Here is a 22966-nt window from a genome sequence, read left to right as displayed (position 1 = left end):
TTTCACCCAGTCAACATATCTTTACCCGCACATTACCTACCTTCTCTGTATCCTGGGGTCAAACTGGCGCCTCCTTCTTTCACCCAGTCAACATATCTTTACCCGCACATTACCTACCTTCTCTGTATCCTGGGGTCAAACTGGCGCCTCCTTCTTTCACCCAGTCAACATATCTTTACCTGCACATTACCTACCTTCTCTGTATCCTGGAGTCAAACTGGTGCCTCCTTCTTTCACCCAGTCAACATATCTTTACCCGCACATTACCTACCTTCTCTGTATCCTGGGGTCAAACTGGCGCCTCCTTCTTTCACCTAGTCAACATATATTTACCCGCACAGTACCTACCTTCTCTGCATTGTGTGGTCACGCTGGTGCTTCCCGCTTTTAAGCGGCCATCTTGAGACGGCAGCAAGGCTCGTAAAATCAAAACCGGAGCAGTTAGAAAAACTTTCTGCGCAACTTTCAATCAGAAGGGTTCAATCTCTCTTCTGTGCGAGTTTGAAGCCGACACAACAAACGCGCTCAGAGGAGATAATGTTTGAAAAAAGGTGATGGGTTTTTACAAAACTTTTGTTTTGAAGGGGTAATTGCCAACTTTCTGCTGATTTTTGCTGAAGGATGTCAATGAATGAAATGTAGGTCTAAGTGAGACCTACATAGAGATTTTTGTTTCATGTCTCTACGACATTTTTACCGGAAGTTACAAGCAGCTTTGTCTGTGTTTCCTTCCAAGGAGCAGTTTTATCTGTGTTTTATTCCTAGGGGGCATTAGAGCGCAATTTTGAGTTTTGGGTTTGTTTGTTTGTATTAGATCGCAATTTTTGCCAGTCCTGATGTGTGTGTCCAGTTTGGTGAGTTTTGAAGCATTTTAGGGAGGTCAAATTACAGCTCAAATAGGCAAAAATGACATTTTTTAGGAAACTTTTGTTTTGAATCAACTTCCTGTTGATTTTTGCTGAAGAAGGTCAGTGTAAGAAATCTAGGTCCAAGTCAGACTTACATAGAGGTTTTTGTTTCATGTCTCTACGACATTCCTAACAGAAGTTACAAGCAGTTTTGTCTGTGTTTTTTCCTAGGGGGCGCTAGAGCGCAATTTTGAGTTTTAGGGTTTGGTTTTTTTGAGTAGATCGCAATTTTCGCCAGTCCTGATGTGTGTGTAAAATTTGGTGAGTTTTGAAGCATTTTAAGGGGGTCAAATTACAGCTCAATGAGGCAAAAGCGACATTTTTTTAGGAAACTTTTGTTTTGAATCAACTTCCTGTTGATTTTTGCTGAAGAAGGTCAGTGTAAAAAATCTAGGTCCAAGTCAGACCTACATAGAGGTTTTTGTTTCATGTCTCTACGACATTCCTAACAGAAGTTACAAGCAGTTTTGTCTGTGTTTTTTCCTAGGGGGCGCTAGAGCGCAATTTTGAGTTTTGGGGTTTGGTTTTTTGAGTAGATCGCAATTTTCGCCAGTCCTGATGTGTGTGTCAAGTTTGGTGAGTTTTGAAGCATGTTAAGGGGGTGAAATTACAGATCGGCGTTTCTGGATGTTGTTGATAAATGGCTTTAACTTGCACTTTGAAGCCTTTTAAGGGGGTCAAATTACAGCTCAAAGAGGCGGCGTTATAATAATAATGAAACCTCCGTCCCAAAGGGACGATCGGTCCCTAAAAAAATAACATTTCCCCCCCATGTCCCTTTAGGGGCTCCGTAAGTTACAACCCCAAAAAATATTTTTTTATTTTTTTTTTACCCCTTTTTCTTTGGTTATAAATGCCTTTTTGCTTGCTGGCATTCGAAAGTTGACATCTATCTCCATGTATGCCCAGCCCCTTCCTGCTCCGCCACTGCTTAGACTGATGGGCTCGTTTGCCTTTTCCAATCATTGTTATTGTGCACACGCAACACATCCAACTATTTATTTCCCATCAATCAGTTTGAGTACAAAACCACTCGGCGAGGCAAAGAAATGGTTTCACATAAATAATAAAAACAAAATGTCAAAAACAGTCCTTCTAGAAAAGTCCCAAATGAAGCTCTGGCTTGCATATTCATGATCTTCACCAGAATGACTTCTTCTCTTGCTGTTTCCCCTCCAGACCAGTTCCAGTGAAGACCTGTGCCCAAGGACCCGGGGGTCAGCGGGGGGGCCGGGAAGGACAGTCGCACTCGCAGCCCAGGTGGTGCGTGAGGAAGACCTCGTCCAGGACCCAACGTGCCCTCGGTCTGCGCCGGCGTCGGTCCACGGCGCTCTCCGGGGCGTACTTCAGCACCTGCGGGGAGAGCAGCGCTGGACTTAGGTGGTCCCACAGAGTCCGAAGTCCTAAACCAGGTCGGTCTGTTCCAACTATTCATGATGGTCCAACTCTTGGTGAGAGCCTGCTTTTAAGCACTAAGATTATTATTAATTATTATCAAGACTCGGGCCAGGCTGATTACAAAAATAGTCAAATATACTCAAAAAGAAGGGACTAAAAAATATGTATATGAGCATTTTTCGCGTACAATTATGCAAGGTTAAAATAAATCCCAACTAAAATAATATAATAATAATAATAAATATGTTACTTAAACTGTCAAAATTAGGCTTAGCTCAGACTGATTACTAAAATTAATACTAATAAAAAAATACTAAAAAAAGAAGGACCAAAAAGATGTATGAGCTTTTTTTGCGTTCAATTCCGCACTGCTAAAACAAATCTAACTAAAACAATATTAAATAATAATAATAATAATAATAAAAATATATGTTACTTAAATTGTCAAAATTAGGCAGACTGATTACAAAATTTAATCAAAATACTAAAAAAGAAGAACCCTAAAAGAACTGATTAGCATTTTTCGAGTACAAATAAGCAGTGCTGAAATAAATTCCATCTAAAATAATATTGAATAATATTAATATGTTTACTACTGCTTGTATCGCACATGATATTTCACACTAGTAAATAGGCTGCAGGACTTCTTGTATCGCACGATATCGCACATTAGTAAATAGGCTGCAGGACTGCTCGTATCACACATGGTATCGCACACAAGTAAACACGCTGCAGGACTGCTTGTATCGCACGATATCGCACATGAAGAAATGGGCTGCAAGACGGCTTGTAGTGCACATTATATCGCACACAAGTAAACACGCTGCAGGACTGCTCGTATCACACATGGTATCGCACACATGAGTAAATGGGCTGCAGGACTGCTTGTATCGCACACTAGTAAATAGGCTGCAGGACTGATTGTATCGCACATGATATCGCACACATGAGTAAATGGGCTGCAGGACTGCTTGTATCACACATGATATCACACACAAGTAAACACGCTGCAGGACTGCTTGTATCGCACACGAGGAAATGGGCTGCAGGACGGCTTGTAGTGCACATTATATCGCACACAAGTAAACACGCTGCAGGCAGGAATGCTTGTATCGCACACCAGTAAATAGGCTGCAGGACTGCTCGTATCACACATGATATCGCACACATGAGTAAATGGGCTGCAGGACTGCTTGTATCACACATGATATCACACACAAGTAAACACGCTGCAGGACTGCTTGTATCGCACACGAGGAAATGGGCTGCAGGACGGCTTGTAGTGCACATTATATCGCACACAAGTAAACACGCTGCAGGCAGGAATGCTTGTATCGCACACCAGTAAATAGGCTGCAGGACTGCTCGTATCACACATGATATCGCACACATGAGTAAATGGGCTGCAGGACTGCTTGTATCGCACACAAGTAAACACGCTGCGGGACTGCTTGTATCGCACATGATATTACACACTAGTAACTAAGCTACAGGACTGCTTGTATCACACGATATCGCACACGAGGAAATGGGCTGCAAGACGGCTTGTAGTGCACATGATATCGCACACAAGTAACCAAGCTGCAGGACTGCTTGTATCACACAATATCGCACACGAGGAAATAGGCTGCAGGATGGCTTTTAGTGCACATTATATCGCAGACAAGTAAACATGCTGCAGGACTGCTTGTATCGCACACTAGTAAATAGCCTGCAGGACTGCTTGTATCGCACATGATATTGCACAGTAGTAACTAAGCTGCAGGACCACTTGTATCACACGATATCGCACATGAGGAAATGGGCTGCAGGACGGCTTTTAGTGCACATGATATTGCACACAAGTAAACACGCTGCAGGACTGATTGTATCACACATGGTATCGCACACATGAGTAAATGGGGGGTGCAGGACTGCTTGTATCGCACACAAGTAAACACGCTGCAGGACTGATTGCATCGCACGTGATATCGCACACCGGTAAACATGATACAGGACTGCTTGTATCGCACACGATGTCGCACGAAAGTAAACACGCGGCAGGACTGCTTTTTTTTGCACATGATATCGCACAAGATTAAAAAGGCTGCAGGACTGCTTGTATCGCACACAAGTAAACACGCGGCAGGACTGCTTTTTTTGCACATGATATCGCTCAAGCGTAAACACGCTGCAGGACTGCTTGTATCGCACACTAGTAAATAGGCTGCAGGACTGCTTGTATCACACATGATATCGCACACGAGTAAATGGGCTGCAGGACTGCTTGTATCGCACATAAGTAAACACGCTGCAGGACTGATTGCATCGCACATGATATCGCACACATGTAAACATGCTAAAGGACTGCTTGTATCGCACACGATGTCGCACGAAAGTAAACACGCTGCAGGACTGCTTGTATCGCACACAAGTAAACACGCTGCAGGACTGATTGTATCACACATGGTATCGCACACATGAGTAAATGGGGGGTGCAGGACTGCTTGTATCGCACACAAGTAAACACGCTGCAGGACTGATTGCATCGCACGTGATATCGCACACAGGTAAACATGATACAGGACTGCTTGTATCGCACACGATGTCGCACGAAAGTAAACACGCGGCAGGACTGCTTTTTTTTGCACATGATATCGCACAAGATTAAATAGGCTGCAGGACTGCTTGTATCGCACACAAGTAAACACGCGGCAGGACTGCTTTTTTTGCACATGATATCGCTCAAGCGTAAACACGCTGCAGGACTGCTTGTATCGCACACTAGTAAATAGGCTGCAGGACTGCTTGTATCACACATGATATCGCACACGAGTAAATGGGCTGCAGGACTGCTTGTATCGCACATAAGTAAACACGCTGCAGGACTGATTGCATCGCACATGATATCGCACACATGTAAACATGCTACAGGACTGCTTGTATCGCACACGATGTCGCACGAAAGTAAACACGCGGCAGGACTGCTTTTTTTGCACATGATATCGCTCAAGATTAAATAGGCTGCAGGACTGCTTGTATCGCACACAAGTAAACACGCGGCAGGACTGCTTTTTTTGCACATGATATCGCTCAAGCGTAAACACGCTGCAGGACTGCTTGTATCGCACACTAGTAAATAGGCTGCAGGACTGCTTGTATCACACATGATATCGCACACGAGTAAATGGGCTGCAGGACTGCTTGTATCGCACACAAATAAACACGCTGCAGGACTGATTACATCGCACATGATATCGCGCACATGTAAACATGCTACAGGACTGCTTGTATCGCACACAAATAAACACGCTGCAGGACTGATTACATCGCACATGATATCGCGCACATGTAAACATGCTACAGGACTGCTTGTATCGCACACAAGTAAACACGCTGCAGGACTGATTGCATCGCACTTGATATCGCGCACATGTAAACATGCTACAGGACTGCTTGTATCGCACACGATGTCGCACGAAAGTAAACACGTTGCAGGACTGCTTTTTTTTTTTGCACTTGATATCGCACAAGAGTAAATAGGCTGCAGGACTGACTGCTTGTATCGCACACAAGTAAACACGCTGCAGGACTGATTGTGTCGCTCATGATATCGCACGAAAGTAAACACGCGGCAGGACTGCTTTTTTTTGCACACGATATCGCACCAAAGTAAACACGCTGCAGGACTGCTTGTATCGCACATGATATTGCACAGTAGTAACTAAGCTGCAGGACCACTTGTATCACACAATATCGCACATGAGGAAATGGGCTGCAGGACGGCTTTTAGTGCACATTATATCGCACACAAGTAAACACGCTGCAGGACTGCTTGTATCGCACACAAGTAAACACGCTGCAGGACTGCTCGTATCACACATGATATCACACACATGAGTAAATAGGCTGCAGGACTGATTGCATCGCACATGATATCGCACGAAAGTAAACACGCGGCAGGACTGCTTTTTTTTTGCACATGATATCGCACAAGAGTAGATAGCCTGCATGACTGCTTGTATCGCACATTTTAGATGCAAGACGATATTATCCAATACTTGTATGTTGTTGTCGATATCGGACTGATATCATTGAATCAGGACAACAAGACTTACATGTGTTGGATGCATGACGATAACAACATTCTACAAATTGTTGTTTCTTTAAAGAAGCGACATAACCTGCGAATATTATTCAGTTTTTTACGTAACAGTACTAAAGTTTTTTGTTTTTTTTACAAGACACGGAGAAAGGAAGTGAGAATTATCGGGAGCCTCCTTTTTGTTCTAGGACTGTCAAAATAAAAGTCCAAAAAGTAGCATTAGCCATGATAGCGCAGGAGAGAGGACGCAGACTTGTTGAAATGTTGTCTCTCAACACATCTGCCTTGGCAGGGATCGAAACTGAAAGTTAACACGGTGCAGCGTTCAAACTGGAAAGCGGGTGACTTCACTTTTGCTCAAAGGCGGGAACATATCCCCCCCACCCCCGGGACAAAACCCGGTCCAGGTGACCCACCTCGTGCAGCTTGACCGTGGTCTTGGCGGCCCGGCAGGCGCAGCCGTGGTTCCAGTCGTCGGTGCCGCAGCCGCAGTTGCCGCCGCAGCGTTGGACCAGCACGCAGCGCGGGAAGAAGACGGCGTTGGTGGTGCTCAGCTCCTCCCGCAGGTTGACGGAGTAGTTGCGGGGCGTGCAGCTGTAGCGCCGGACGTCGTCACAAAGTCCGTTCAGGTCCACTGGGAACACAAGAATGTGGTTTTTTTAATCCTCATCCCTGCTCGTTTTTGTCTTATTTCAGAAAATAATAAGAATCATGAAAATATAAAAAAAGTGGGCGTGGCTTTGGAATAACGTGGCTTCACGACATTGTTTTATTTTTGTAGCTTATTCTACATACCGTGAATTACAAACTATAAGCCGCTACTTTTTTCCTACACTTTGAACCCCACGGCTTATAAAACGGTGCGGCTAATAGTTTTCATAAAACACAAAGATACTAAAAAAGGAGTGGTATCGTCGGACAAGTTCACTCACGGGGGGTGAACGTCTACAGGATTTCCTGCTGTTTAGTGCTCTCAACCGGAAGTGCAAGTGCCGTTACGACTCCTTGCCGTCCATAGCGTTTTTACTGATATGGATTCTTTGCAAGTTTTACAATATAACTAAAACAATTCTTATTCACTAAAGCGTCCCATGTGTGATGTCTGTAGGAGAGTTTTCATTCATATCGTAAAGTAATCAAGCTAGTTAGCTAATATGCTAACACGTTTACAAGGAAAAAGTTAGCCGTCCGTAGCGAATCTACTCGTATGTATTCTTTGCATGTTTTACAATATAACTAAAACAACTCTTAGTCACTAAAGCGTCCCATGTGTGATGTCTGTAGGAGAGTTTTCATTCATATCGTAAAGTAATCAAGCTAGTTAGCAATTATGCTAACACGTTTACAAGGTAAAAGTTAGCCGTCCGTAGTTTTCCTACTCATTTGGATTCTTTGCACGTTTTACAATACAACTAAAACAATTCTTACTCACTAAAGCGTCCCATGTGTGATGTCTGTAGGAGAGTTTTCATTCATATCGTAAAGTAATCAAGCTGGTTAGCTAATATGCTAATACATTTACAAGTTAAAAGTTAGCCGTCCGTAGCGTTTCTACTCATATGGATTCTTTGCACGTTTAACAATACAACTAAAACAATTCTTACTCACTAAAGCGTCCCATGTGTGATGTCTGTAGGAGAGTTTTCATTCATATCGTAATGTAATCAAGCTAGTTAGCTAATATGCTAACACGTTTACAAGGTAAAAGTTAGCCGTCCGTAGTGTTTCTACTCACATGGATTCTTTGCACGTTTTACAATACAACTAAAACAATTCTTACTCACTAAATCGTCCCATGTGTGATGTCTGTAGGAGAGTTTTCATTCATATCGTAAAGTAATCAAGCTAGTTAGCTAATATGCTAACACGTTTACAAGGTAAAAGTTAGCCGTCCGTAGTGTTTCTACTCATATGGATTCTTTGCATGTTTTACAATACAACTAAAACAACTCTTAGTCACTAAACTGTCCCATGTGTGATGTCTGTAGGAGAGTTTTCATCCATATCGTAAAGTAATCAAGCTAGTTAGCTAATATGCTAACACGTTTACAAGGTAAAAATTAGCCGTCCGTAGCGTTTCTACTCGTATGGATTCTTTGCACGTTTAACAATACAACTAAAACAATTCTTACTCACTAAAGCGTCCCATGTGTGATGTCTGTAGGAGAGTTTTCATTCATATCGTAAAGTAATCAAGCTAGTTAGCTAATATGCTAACACGTTTACAAGGTCAAACTTAGCCGTCCGTAGTGTTTCTACTCGTATGGATTCTTTGCACGTTTTACAATATAACTAAAACAACTCTTAGTCACTAAACTGTCCCATGTGTGAGGTTTGTAGGAGAGTTTTCATTCATATCCTAAAGTAATCAAGCTAGTTAGCTAATATGTTTACAAGGTAAAAGTTAGCCGTCCATAGCGAATCTACTCGTATGGATTCTTTGCATGTTTTACAATACAACTAAAACAATTCTTATTCACTAAAGCGTCCCATGTGTGATGTCTGTAGGAGAGTTTTCATTCATATCGTAAAGTAATCAAGCTAGTTAGCTAATATGCTAACACGTTTACAAGGTAAAACTTAGCCGTCCGTAGCGTTTCTACTCATATGTATTTTTTGCACGTTTTACAATACAACTAAAACAATTCTTACTCACTAAAGCGTCCCATGTGTGATGTCTGTAGGAGAGTTTTCATTCATATCGTAAAGTAATCAAGCTAGTTAGCTAATATGCTAACACGTTTACAAGGTAAAAGTTAGCCGTCCGTAGCAAATCTACTCGTATGTATTCTTTGCACGTTTTACAATATAACTAAAACAATTCTTAATCACTACACTGTCCCATGTGTGATGTCTGTAGGAGAGTTCTCACGCATATTCGTACGTGCTATCGTAATTTAATCAAGGTAATATGCTAACACGTTTACAAGGTAAAAGTTAGCCGTCCATAGCGTTTTTACTGATATGGATTCTTTGCACGTTTTACAATACAACTAAAACAATTCTTACTCACTAAAGTGTCCCATGTGTGATGTCTGTAGGAGAGTTTTCATTCATATCGTAAAGTAATCAAGCTAGTTAGCTAATATGCTAACACGTTTACAAGGTAAAACTTAGCCGTCCGTAGTGTTTCTACTCGTATGGATTCTTTGCACGTTTTACAATACAACTAAAACAATCCTTACTCACTAAAGCGTCCCATGTGTGATGTCTGTAGGAGAGTTGTCATTCATATCGTAAAGTAATCAAGCTAGTTAGCTAATATGCTAACACGTTTACAAGGTAAAACTTAGCCGTCCATAGCGTTTCTATTCATATGGATTCTTGGCAAGTTTTACAATACAACTAAAACAATTCTTACTCACTAAAGCGTCCCATGTGTGATGTCTGTAGGAGAGTTTTCATTCATATCGTAAAGTAATCAAGCTAGTTAGCTAATATGCTAATACATTTACAAGGTAAAAGTTAGCCGTCCGTAGCGTTTTTACTCATATGGATTCTTTGCAGGTTTTACAATACAACTAAAACAATTCTTACTCACTAAACTGTCCCATGTGTGAGGTTTGTAGGAGAGTTTTCATTCATATCGTAAAGTAATCAAGCTAGTTAGCTAATATGTTTACAAGGTAAATGTTAGCCGTCCATAGCGAATCTACTCGTATGTATTCTTTGCATGTTTTACAATACAACTAAAACAACTCTTACTCACTAAACTGTCCCATGTGTGATGTCTGTAGGAGAGTTTTCATTCATATCGTAAAGTAATCAAGCTAGTTAGCAATTATGCTAACACGTTTACAAGGTAAAAGTTAGCCGTCCTTAGTGTTCCTACTCATTTGGATTCTTTGCACGTTTTACAATACAACTAAAACAATTCTTACTCACTAAAGCGTCCCATGTGTGATGTCTGTAGGAGAGTTTTCATCCATATCGTAAAGTAATCAAGCTAGTTAGCTAATATGCTAATATATTTACAAGGTAAAACTTAGCCGTCCGTAGTGTTTCTACTCGTATGGATTCTTTGCACGTTTTACAATACAACTAAAACAATTCTTACTCACTAAAGCGTCCCATGTGTGATGTCTGTAGGAGAGTTTTCATTTATATTTTAAAGTAATCAAGCTAGTTAGCTAATAAGCTAATACGTTTACAAGTTAAAAGTTAACCGTCCGTAGCGTTTCTACTCGTATGGATTCTTTGTACGTTTTACAATATATCTAAAACAATTCGTACTCACTACACTGTCCCATGCGTGATGTCTGTAGGAGAGTTCTCACGCATATTCATACATGCTATCGTAATTTAATCAAGGTAACATGCTAACATGTTTACGAGGTAAAACATAGCCGTCCGTAGTGTTTCTACTCGTACGGATTCTTTGCAAGTTTTACAATACAACTAAAACAATTCTTACTCACTAAAGTCTGACATGTGTGATGTCTGTAGGAGAGTTTTCTTGCATATTTGTAAATGATATCGTGACGTAATCAAGCTAGCTAGCTAATACGCTAACACGTTTAGAAGTAAAAAGTTAAAGTATCAATGATTGTCACAGAAAACAAACACACTGGATGTGGTGAGATTAACTTCTGCATTTGACCTCTCACCCTCACTCCCTGGGAGGTGAGGGGAGCAGTGAGCAGCAGTGACTTCTGTTTTGTTCGATCAGCCGTTTTACTGCCCTGTTACACAGGGTTATACATTAACATATTGACATATCTAATTACAAACATTATGACTTAATGACACATTTTAGTAAGTATTTAAAGAGATATATATATAATATTGTACTATTTGGAGCTCTATGACAGCATACAAGCGAGAATAAGAATGACGGGGAGGAAAGAAGAGCACCAATCAGTCAAGATGTTCCACTTGACAGAGGTCAGAGTCATCAGACAAGTGATTACTAACATTTTCTTTAGTCTGGCTGATGTAATATATATATATATATTAGGGCTGGGCAAAGATTACACATTTTAATCGAAGTTAATCGCACTATTTCTCCGATTAATCGCGATTAACTGCATTGTATACGCAAAGCCCAATAATGAATTCAAAAGTAGTGTGTAGTGCACCTTTATTGGAATATTCTCCCACATGAACAAAAGCGCCAAAACATTTGTTGTGCAAACACAATTTAAATCAGTCCTTGTTAAACAGTAGCAGTTAAATAGCATATTTGATGACAATCAACTCCAAAAATGTAAATACAAACATTTAAGCTTATTGCCACTGCCAGGGTATTTAAGTTATCCTGTTTGTTATGGAAAATAAATATAATCTACATACAAATCTCTGAGCCACAATCATAACATCTGAACAGGCAATTTCTGAGGTAACAGCAGAAACATTTTTTTTATTATGTTTAAAAAACCTATATTATAGGTAGTGGGCTGTTTTAGGGAATTTTGGATCAAATTATCCGTAGTAGCAATATTAATAATGTTGTGTTTATTCTGCGTAGTGCACTTAAAATAATTATGACCATATCTAGGAATCGATATGATGGGAATTTTCCGATTGTTTGCTTGGTGCTTTGATAAACTGAAGGCATCATATACATGGTACTATATTGTGATGTTATGAGCCAGGGAATAAAAGAACTACCCTACCCAGCATGCAACAGGAGTGAGGAGCATGTATAGGTTGTGTCGCCATGACGGCATCTTGTATGTTGTGATATGCACGCTCTGAAAGTAAACGTTAAGAACTCAGCCCACACTCCTGGTCTGCATTATTCATAAATAGACAGACAACACATATACTCCGCTGCTTCACAGGCCGCTGGATGTAGCCGGCAAAGTATTCCCATGCTAGCTAGCCGCTCTAGCAAGCACGCCTCATTCAGTCCAAAACGGCCCGATCTATCCACATCCAGAATTGTCTGGCGGTCGTAAGTGATCCCGGAGTGACCACGCTGTAAGCCAGCCAGGACATTTGCAGAATTGTCCGGTATTTTTGCCAAATGTTCCATCTTTACCAAGAGCCCCTCCACGCCGAAGCCCGTCTTGTTAAGAAAAGGCGTTAACAAAATAAAAGCATGTAAACAACATACGCAAATGTGCGATAAAATAATTGTCGGCGTCAATAGATTGATGAGTTAACTCGTAATTAACGCATTAATTTGCCCACCCCTAATATATATATATATATATATATATATATATATATATATATATATATATATATATATATATATATCTATATATATACACACTGTATATATATGTGTGTGTGTTTGTGTATATATATACATGTTCTCCACGGGTCGCCACCTTGTCGTGGTGGAGAGCCTTGTGTGTTCCAATGAACCTAAGAGCGATGCCGTCGGGAGCCTCGGCTCCTGGTAGGTTCAACCATGGCGGTAAGGTCGAGGGGGAGGTTCCAGACGAAGCGCGATCCAAAAACCTCAACGGCGGAACTGGCGGATAATGACGCGTCGCCTCCGCCAGTAAAGGCGGATGAAGGTTAAGGGTGCCTCACTGCCTACTGGGTGCACCGTGTGTGTTTGGCTACGGGAGTAAACCCCTAACGACAAATCTGTTGGGAAGACCCGCATCAGGCAGCCATCAACAGACCGGTGTGCTGGCAGTCTTCTGCAACTCCTTCCTGTAGAAGGTCGTCATGAGCTTTTCATGCCACTGGAAGACGTAGGGGGGAGCCAAGGTAGTGAGGGTAGTGACTGCGCACCACTTCCTTCACTCTAATCTACTCCTTGCGCAGGCCTGCTCCAAACACCCTCACCCCCTTTCCCACCCCATCCCCTCCCCTCCAAGTCCTGCGGCGATGGAGAAGGGTGGCAGATACAGGTCTGGATGTGACTGGGAGTATCTAGCCCAACTCTGCACGCAGGCGGTGTGGGATAGACGGTCGCTGAGGTACGGGATGGAACAGCGTGTCTCTTCGGCAGCTCCCCACGTGACTGAGCAGCCCCACCCTGCTCACCCTGAGATGGGAAGGGCCTAGAAAATGTGGCCTAAAAATGGTCTGTTCCTCCCCTCCCGGGCAGCCTACCGCAGCTGCCGGGTCATCCCCCCATGCGGTCGAAAACACAAGAATAAAACCCGACTGACACTCACACTAGCGACTTGGAACGTCCGTACGCTTTTGGATGTGCGTGATGATTCATCTCGTGCCCGCAGAAGAACAGCGTTGGTGGCGCACGAACTGAAGAGGTATAACATCGACATTGCGGCCCTCAGCGAGACCCGCTTCCATGGAGAGGACTCCATAGCCGAGGTGGGAGAAGGATACACTTTCTTCTGGAAAGGGCTTCCGGAAGGCTCCCGTCGCCTCCATGGTGTAGGTTTCGCTGTGCGGACCTCCCTACTTCAGAAGCTTCCCGAATCTCCAGTTGGCATTAGTGAAAGGTTGATGACCTGGAGGATTCCCCTCACAAATAACCGTTACTGCACCCTCATCAGCGCCTATGCCCCAACACTGATTGCCGACCCTCAAAGTAAGGAAGAGTTCTATGCCTCCCTGCACTCCGTCATCAGCAAAACACCACTCACTGACAAGCTCATCCTTCTAGGGGATTTTAACGCAAGAGTGGGCTCGGACAGTGTACTGTGGAGGGAAGTGATGGGTCGGCACGGTGTTGGCAAGCTCAACAGCAATGGTCTCCGTCTTCTCACTCTATGTTCTGAGCATCAACTGGTCATCACAAACACCTTGTTCCAACTGAAAAACAAGTACAAAACATCCTGGCAACACCCTCGCTCTAAACACTGGCATCTCCTAGATTACATCATCACCCGCCACGCGGACAGGAAAGAGGTGCGCATCACTAGGGCCATGCGTGGAGCTGACTGTTGGACTGACCACCGCCTGATCAGAACAAAGATTGACTTAGAAATACGTCCTCAACAGAGAAAAACACCACCTTCCAAGAGGCTCAACTGCGATGCACTGAAGTCCACGCACTGCGTCAACCAGCTCAGGAAAAATGTAGCAGATCAGCTGTTCAAGATTCCTGAAGTGCCACCAGAGCTGGACACTGGAACTACCTGGAGCACCCTACGCGCTGCCCTCCACCAGGCGGCCGTGGAGTCTATAGGGTACACCACAAGGCGACATCAAGACTGGTTTGACAATAGTGCGCCAGGAATCTATGACCTGCTTCAGGCAAAGCACAAGGCCCTTGCAGCTCACATATCAAACCCTCAATCCACCGTCCTGAAGGCTCAGCTCATCCGCCTCAGAAGTGAAACCCAACGCACCCTCAGAGCCATGGAGAATGACTGGTGGACACAGAAGGCCCGCGAAATACAACATCACGCAGACACCAACAACTCTCATGCCTTCTACGACTCCATCAAGTCCATCTATGGCCCACAGAGGAAGAACATCACCCCAGTTAGATCAGCTGACGGAACCACTCTCTATAAGGACAAACAGCAGATCCTGGACAGATGGGCTGAGCACTTCAGGGTACTGCTGAACACCACAAACCCTGTACAGACAGACATACTCTCTGACCTCCCATGCCTGCCCCCTGTAGACTCGCTGGACTCCTCTCCAAGCTTCTCAGAGGTACTCAAGGCCATCAAGGGTCTAAAAAACAGCAAGAGCCCAGGCCTTGACAAGATCCCGGGAGAAATCTTGAAGCACGGTGGATATCTCCTGCACCGCAGAATGTACCAGCTGATCACTGCCATCTGGTCGTCTGAAGTCATCCCACAAGATTGGAAGGATGCTAACATCATAACGATCTATAAGCGCAAAGGCGACAAAGCAGACTGCGGCAACAGCAGAGGTATCTCCCTACTATCCGCAGCCGGGAAGGTGCTAGCAAGGATCATGTTACATCGAGTAGCAACTCATGTAACCGAAAACATCCTGCCCGAATCTCAATGCGGCTTTAGACGTGATCGGAGCACCGCAGACATGATCTTTGTGGCCAGACAGGTACAGGAAAAATGCAGAGAACACCGCAAAGACTTGTACATGGCATTCATTGACCTGTCCAAAGCCTTCGATACAGTAAACCGGGACTTGCTGTGGGAAGTACTTGGAAAACTAGGTGTACCAGCAAAGTTCTGCAACATACTGCGACAGCTACATGATGGCATGCAGGCCTGTGTGAGCAACGGCGGCCAACAATCCCCATTTTTCAGTGTGGATGTGGGGGTCAAGCAAGGGTGTGTCCTTGCCCCAACCATATTCAACATGTTTATTTCCACTGTCACCCTCCTGTCCCATAAACACCTGGACCCCACAGATGGGATTCAGATACAATACCGGCTGGATGGTAACCTTTTTAACATCCGTCGCCTCCAAGCCAGCACTAAACTCACCACCCAGCATATTCTGGAACTACAGTATGCAGATGACTGCGCTGTACTTGCACACTCACCAGAGTCTCTCCAGCGCGCACTGAATGTGGTAGCCTCCATCTACAGTGCCATTGGTCTTCAGATAAACACCAAGAAAACACAAATACTCGGGCAGGAGTTTACTCCCCAGCCAAACACGCCAATCTTCACCCTTGACGGGCACCCATTAGCCACCGTCCCCCACTTCACCTACCTCGGAAGCACCCTGTCGCCAACCTGCACCATTGACGATGACGTCCAGGCCCGTATTGGCCTTGCCTCTGCTGCCTTTGGAAGGCTACGGTCCAGGGTTTTCCTGAACAGGAATCTAACCATCTCCACCAAGACAGTCGTGTATAAGGCAGTCTGCCTTTCCACGCTGCTCTATAGTTCCGAAACCTGGACACCCTACCAGAGGCACATCCAGAGTCTCGAGGCCTTCCACATCCGCTGCCTCCAAAGGATCCTGGGTCTGACCTGGGAAGACAGGGTGCCCTACACTGAAATTTATGACCGGACCAACACACCCAGCATCACAGCACTCCTTGGCCAAAAACACCTAAGATGGGTCGGACATGTGATTCGTATGCCAGCCCACCGCCTACCCCGTCAAATATTGTATGGCCAGCTTTCAGTCGGTCAAAGGTCTGCCGGGGGCCAGAAAAAACGGTACAAGGACCACATTAAAACTCTCCTGAAAAAGTGTGACATCAAACCACCAGCACTGGAGTCCCTGGCTGCTGACCGCCAGACTTGGAGCTCTACTTGCCACCAGGGAATCACTCATCTTCAGGAGAAGTTCACAGAGCGGAGAGCACAGCGGCGTGCACAAAGACACCAACGTGCCACAGCACCAGCGACCATTACCGCTGCCTTCCCCTGCCCCTCCTGTGACAAAGTCTGTGGATCACGCATAGGCCTGAGCAGCCACCTGGCTCTGCACAGGCGAAAAGCACAACAATAACCAATCCAATACTTCGTTTGGAGCAACGTCATCATCGACATCGATGGACTGCCATAAGCAAGCAAAGTAAGCATATATACATATACATGTGTACATACAGTATATACATATATATATATATACATACACACACACATGTATATATATGCATATGTATACATATATATACATATATAGTCCTGTAGCGTGTTTACATGCGTGCGATATCATGTGCGATACAAGCAGTCCTGTAGCGTGTTTACTTGTGTGCAATATCATGTGCGATACAAGCAGTCCTGTAGCGTGTTTACTTGTGTGTGATACCATGTACGATACAAGTAGTCTTGCAGCGTGTTTACTTGTGTGTGATATCATTTGTGATACAAGTAGTCTTGCAGCGTGTTTACTTGTGTGTGATGTCAGGTGCGATACAAGCAGTCCTGCAGTATGTTTCCTTGTGTGCGATATGTGCGATACAAGCAGTCTTGCAGCGTGTTTACTTGTGTGCGATATCATGTGCGATACAAGCAGTCCTCTAGCGTGTTTACTTGTGTGCAATATAATGTGCGATACAAGCAGTCCTGTAGCGTGTTTACTTGTGTGCGATATCATGTGCGATACAAGCAGTCTTGCAGCGCGTTTACTTGTGTGCGACATCATGTGCGATACAAGCAGTCTTGCAGCGCGTTTACTTGTGTGCGACATCATGTGTGATACAAGCAGTCCTGTAGCGCGTTTACTTGTGTGCAATATCATGTGCGATACAAGCAGTCTTGCAGCGTGTTTACTTGTGTGCAATATCATGTGCGATACAAGCAGTCTTGCAGCGTGTTTACTTGTGTGTGATATCATGTGCGATACAAGCAGTCCTGCAGAGTGATTTCTTGTGTTTGATATCATGTGCGATACAAGCAGTCTTGCAGAGTGTTTACTTGTGTGTGATATCATGTGCGATGCAAGCAGTCCTGCAGAGTGATTTCTTGTGTTTGATATCATGTGCGATACAAGCAGTCCTGCAGAGTGATTTCTTGTGTTTGATATCATGTGCAATACAAGCAGTCTTGCAGCGTGTTTACTTGTGTGCGATACAAGCAGTCTTGCAGCGTGTTTACTTATGTGTGATGTCAGGTGCGATGCAAGCAGTCCTGCAGTATGTTTACTTTTGTGCGATATCATGTGCGATACAAGCAGTCTTGCAGCGTGTTTACTTGTGTGCGACATCATATGTGATACAAGCAGTCCTGCAGCGTGTTTACTTGTGTGCGATATCATGTGCAATACAAGCAGTCTTGCAGCGTGTTTACTTGTGTGTGATATCATGTGTGATACAAGCAGTCTTGCAGAGTGTTTACTTGTGTGCGACATCATATGTGATACAAGCAGTCCTGCAGCGTGTTTACTTGTGTGCGATATCATGTGCGATACAAGCAGTCTTGCAGCGTGTTTACTTGTGTGTGATATCATGTGTGATACAAGCAGTCTTGCAGCGCGTTTACTTGTGTGCGATATCATGTGTGATACAAGCAGTCCTGTAGCGTGTTTACTTGTATGCGATATCATGTGCGATACAAGCAAGATTGCAGCGTGTTTACTTGTGTGCAATATCATGTGCGATACAAGCAGTCCTGTAGCGTGTTTACTTGTGTGTGATATCATGTGTGATACAAGCAGTGCTGTAGCGTGTTTACTTGTGTGCGATATCATGTGCGATACAAGCAGTCCTGTAGCATGTTTACTTGCGTGTGATATCATGTGCGATACAAGCAGTCTTGCAGCGTGTTTACTTGTGTGCAATATCATGTGCGATACAAGCAGTTTTGCAGCAGGTTTACATGTGTGTGATATCATGTGCGATACAAGTTGGTTGCCAGAATGTTTGTGTTAAATTGACATTGGTTTTTTTACAACATGATATTGTCCGTGAAAAAAAGTAATTTTTTTGGTTCTGGCTACTCAGCTGCCAGTTTTTTTTTACTGTAAAAACAAAAATATGCAATATTTTCCCCCACAAAAGACTAGAAAGTGAAAAATATTTGATTGGAAATACATGGAGTCTTGAATAGTTCAATAATTAATAACAACATTGATTAATTATACATTTTTGAAAAATGGCAGTTTGAAACTCCCAAGAATTTTACTGGATTTTTTAAAGACATATTTATTTTTCTTGTGTTTTTTTATTTTTACTTTTAACCCTCAAATCTTTATATCAACTTTGGACCAATCCGTCGATTTTAATTATGTTTTATGGGTAATAGTTTTATTTTGTTTTGCTCTTTTTTTTTGTTATAGAAAGCTTTGTTTTTTGTAGACAAACAAACAAAAATATGCAATATTTTCCTCAAACATTAAAAAGTGTAATATATTTGATTTGAAATAATTGGAGCTTTGAATAAGTCAATAATTAATAACAACATTGATTTTAATTAATTATAAATTTGAAACCCCAGTTTGAAACCCCTAAGAATTTTAGGGAGATTTTTTTTTTAATTAAACTTATATTTATTTTTGTATTATTACTTGTTTTACTCTCAAACCTTCAATCTTTATATCAACTTTGAACAAATCCGTCAATTTTAATTATTTTTATGGGTAATATTTTTATTTTGTTTTGCCGTTTTTTGTTAGTTTTTTAAAGGCAAACAAACAAAAATATGCAATATTTTACCCAAAAAATAGTATAAACTGAAATATATTTGATTTGAAATAATTGGAGCCTTGAATAGGTCAATAATTAATAACAACATTGATTTTAACAAATTTAAAATTTTTGAACAATGGCAATTTTAAACCCTTAAGAATTTTAGTGGATTTTTTTTAAGACTTATATTTATTTTTGTATTATTATTTTTTTTTACTTTCAAACCTCACATCTTTATATCAACTTTAGTCTGAGATAGGCGCCAGTGCCCCCCGTGACCCCAAAAAGGAAATAAGCGGTAGAAAATGGATGGATGGATGTGTTTGATAAATTAAGAGAAACATCAGAAGTATAAGATTGCAATTTTGAAAACATACATCTTAGGAAACTATCTTTTTGGGTGAACTACAGCATAGCTCGGTTGGTAGAGCGGCTGTGCCAGCAACTTGAGGGTTGCAGGTTCGATTCCCGCTTGCGCCATACTAGTCACTGCCGTTGTGTCCTTGGGCAAGACACTTTACCAAACCTCAAAACTCAAAATTGCGCTCTAAAGCGCAATTTTTGAATAAAACACAGAAAAAACTGCTCCTAGTGTGCGAAAACTAGGAAGAAAACTAAGACAAAACTGCTTGTAACTTCCCGTAGGAATGTCGGAAAGACATGAAACAAAAACCTCCATGTAGGTCTCACTTAGACCTACATTTTAAGTATCAACATCCTTCAGAAAAAATCAACAGGAAGTTAAAAATTACCCCTTCAAATTAAAAGTTTTGTAAACACCCGTCACCTTTTTCAAACGTTATCTCCTCTGAGCGTGTTTGTCGTTTCAGCTTCAAACTCGCACACAAGAGAGTTTGAACCCGTCTAATTAAAAGTTATTGAAAGAGTTTTGATTACTGCTCCGGTTTAGATTTTACGCGCCATCAAAAAAACCTGCGCAAATTTTCCGAAAAAATGTCATTTTTGCCTCTTTGAGCTGTAATTTTACCCCCTTAAAATGCTTCAAGGTGCAAGTTAAAGCACTACTATGCAAAGCGAAAGCCATTTATCAACAACATCCAGAAAAAACAATCTGTAATTTCACCCCCTTAACATGCTTCAAACTCACCAAATTTTACACACACATTAGGACCGGCGAAAATTGCCATCTAATCAAAAACCAAACCCCAAAAATCAAAAGTGCGCTCTAGCGCCCCCTAAGAAAAAACACAGACAAAACTGCTTGTAACTTCTGTTAGGAATGTTGTAAAGACATGAATAAAAAACTTCTATGTAGGTCTGACTAAGACCAGGGCTTGAGTCTCGGCGGCAGCAGCCAAAGGCAGGCCCGACCAACGCTGTAACTGTTAAAAACAGTTACAGTTAAAAACTGGCAGCTCACTCAACAGAATTTTAACGCAAAAAACAGTAGTCGTTTTTTTTTCAATACCCAGTAATGTCCAGTAAAGAAAAAGGTCTTTTTTTTTTTTTTTAATTCGACGGGAAGTTTGCCACCCGAACGCCTCCCTAGGGAGGTGTTTAGGGCACGTCCAACCGGTAGGAGGCCACAGGGAAGACCCAGGACACGTTGGGAAGACTATGTCTCCCGGCTGGCCTGGGAACGCCTCGGGATCCCCCGGGAAGAGCTGGACGAAGTGGCTGGGGAGAGGGAAGTCTGGGTTTCCCTGCTTAGGCTGTTGCCCCCGCGACCCGACCTCGGATAAGCGGAAGATGATGGATGGATGGATGGATGGGAAGTTTGCTTTCATTTAGACAGAAAAATGTTTGGAAAGTATGATAATATACTGTAATATTTGTTAAAAAGGTATGCAATTTCAAGCAGTATATTGACTTTTTCTGTCAAAATGAAAATTATCCATTCAGTGAGAAAATAGGAAGCACTTTGTTGACACGTTGCCATGGTAACCGCACAGTGTTGTCAAGGTGAACATTGCAAATAATATGATATTTATTCATGTGTTGTTGTCAGGTGAGCAAGGAATGGAGTGATTGTTTATTATTGGATTGCAATTATGATGTGAGTGTGTGTCGCCGGGCAAGAGAGAGAGAGAGAGAGAGAGAGAGAGAGAGTATTAATGAAAAGAAAGCCAAACTGCTGACGTCGGCGCCTTTCTGCACCGCTGAACAGGCTGAAGTTGAAGCAGGAACAAGGCGTGCTGCGGAGTCCTGATACGTCTCCCAGGGACTGTGGCACGCGTCCTCGGACAAATGAAATATTTATTGAAGGAGAGGCCGGGTGGAAACGGGACGTGAGGAAGGCGTGCTGGGACTGTTCTGAGGGCCAAAGGTCACCTCGACCCCGCTCTAAGATTTACTGGCCGAATGTCACCTTTGCATTTGGAAAATACTATTAGATGGATATCAAAAAGTGCAAAAAAGGAGCAAGGAGGTGAAATGTAAGGAGAAAAAGTGGCAACGTGCGATACAAGCAGTCCTGCAGAGTGTTTACTTGTGTGTGATATCATGTGTGATACAAGCAGTCCTGCAGAGTGTTTACTTGTGTTTGATATCATGTGCAATACAAGCAGTCCTGCAGCGTGTTTACTTGTGTGTGATATCATGTGCGATACAAGCAGTCCTGCAGCGTGTTTACTTATGTGTGATATCATGTGCGATACAAGCAGTCCTGCAGCGTGTTTACTTATGTGTGATATCATGTGCGATACAAGCAGTCCTGCAGCGTGTTTACTTATGTGTGATATCATGTGCGATACAAGCAGTCCTGCAGCGGGTTTACTTGCGTGTGATATCATGTGCTATAGCAGTTGTGCAGCGTGTTTACTTGTGTATGATATCATATGCAATACAAGCAGTCCTGTAGCGTGTTTACTTATGTGTGATATCATGTGCGATACAAGCAGTCCTGTAGCGTGTTTACTTGTGTGTGATATCATGTGCGATACAAGCAGTCCTGTAGCGTGTTTACTTGTGTGTGATATCATGTGCGATACAAGCAGTCCTGTAGCGTGTTTACTTGCGTGTGATATCATGTGCTATAGCAGTTGTGCAGCGTGTTTACTTGTGTATGATATCATATGCAATACAAGCAGTCCTGTAGCGTGTTTACTTATGTGTGATATCATGTGCGATACAAGCAGTCCTGTAGCGTGTTTACTTGTGTGTGATATCATGTGCGATACAAGCAGTCCTGCAGTGTGTTTACCTGTGTGTGATATCATGTGCGATACAAGCAGTCCTGCAGCGTGTTTACTTGTGTGCGACATCATGTGCGATACAAGCAGACCTGTAGCGTGTTTACTTATGTGTGATATCATGTGTGATACACGCAGTCCTGCAGCATGTTTACTTGTGTGTGATATCATGTGCGATACAAGCAGTCTTGCAGCATGTTTACTTATGTGTGATATGTGCGATACAAGCAGTCCTGCAGCGTGTTTACTTGTGTGTGATATCATGTGCGATACAAACAGTCCTGCAGTGTGTTTACTTGTGTGTGATATCATGTGTGATACAAGCAGTCCTGTAGCGGGTTTACATGTGTGTGATATCATGTACAATACAAGCGGTCTTGCAGCGTGTTTACTTGTGTGCGACATCATGTGCGATACAAGCGGACCTGCAGTGTATTTACCTGTGTGTGATATCATGTGCGATACAAGCAGTCCTGCAGCGTGTTTACTTGTGTGTGATATCATGTGCGATACAAGCAGT

The 22966-nt window shown here is 42.8% G+C and overlaps 1 protein-coding gene across 1 annotated transcript in view; it reads right to left on the bottom strand.

The window, feature by feature from the left end:
- Nucleotides 1-1892: 1892 nt before the first annotated feature.
- The window catches only part of pdgfd (platelet derived growth factor d), a 130996-nt gene continuing 109922 nt past the window's right edge, over nt 1893-22966 (bottom strand). The window contains exons 7-8 of the mRNA XM_061919266.1: nt 6807-7024; nt 1893-2261 (exon numbers count right to left, since the gene is read on the bottom strand). Of these exons, the coding sequence (XP_061775250.1) occupies nt 2127-2261; nt 6807-7024 (353 nt within the window). The 3' untranslated portion in view covers nt 1893-2126. The remainder of the gene's footprint in view (nt 2262-6806; nt 7025-22966) is intronic.

Source organism: Nerophis ophidion, linkage group LG13, assembly GCF_033978795.1.
Source record: "Nerophis ophidion isolate RoL-2023_Sa linkage group LG13, RoL_Noph_v1.0, whole genome shotgun sequence".
NCBI classification, from domain to species: domain Eukaryota; kingdom Metazoa; phylum Chordata; class Actinopteri; order Syngnathiformes; family Syngnathidae; genus Nerophis; species Nerophis ophidion.
Note: the sequence above shows the minus strand (reverse complement) of the source record. Positions and strands in the feature narration are given on the sequence as shown.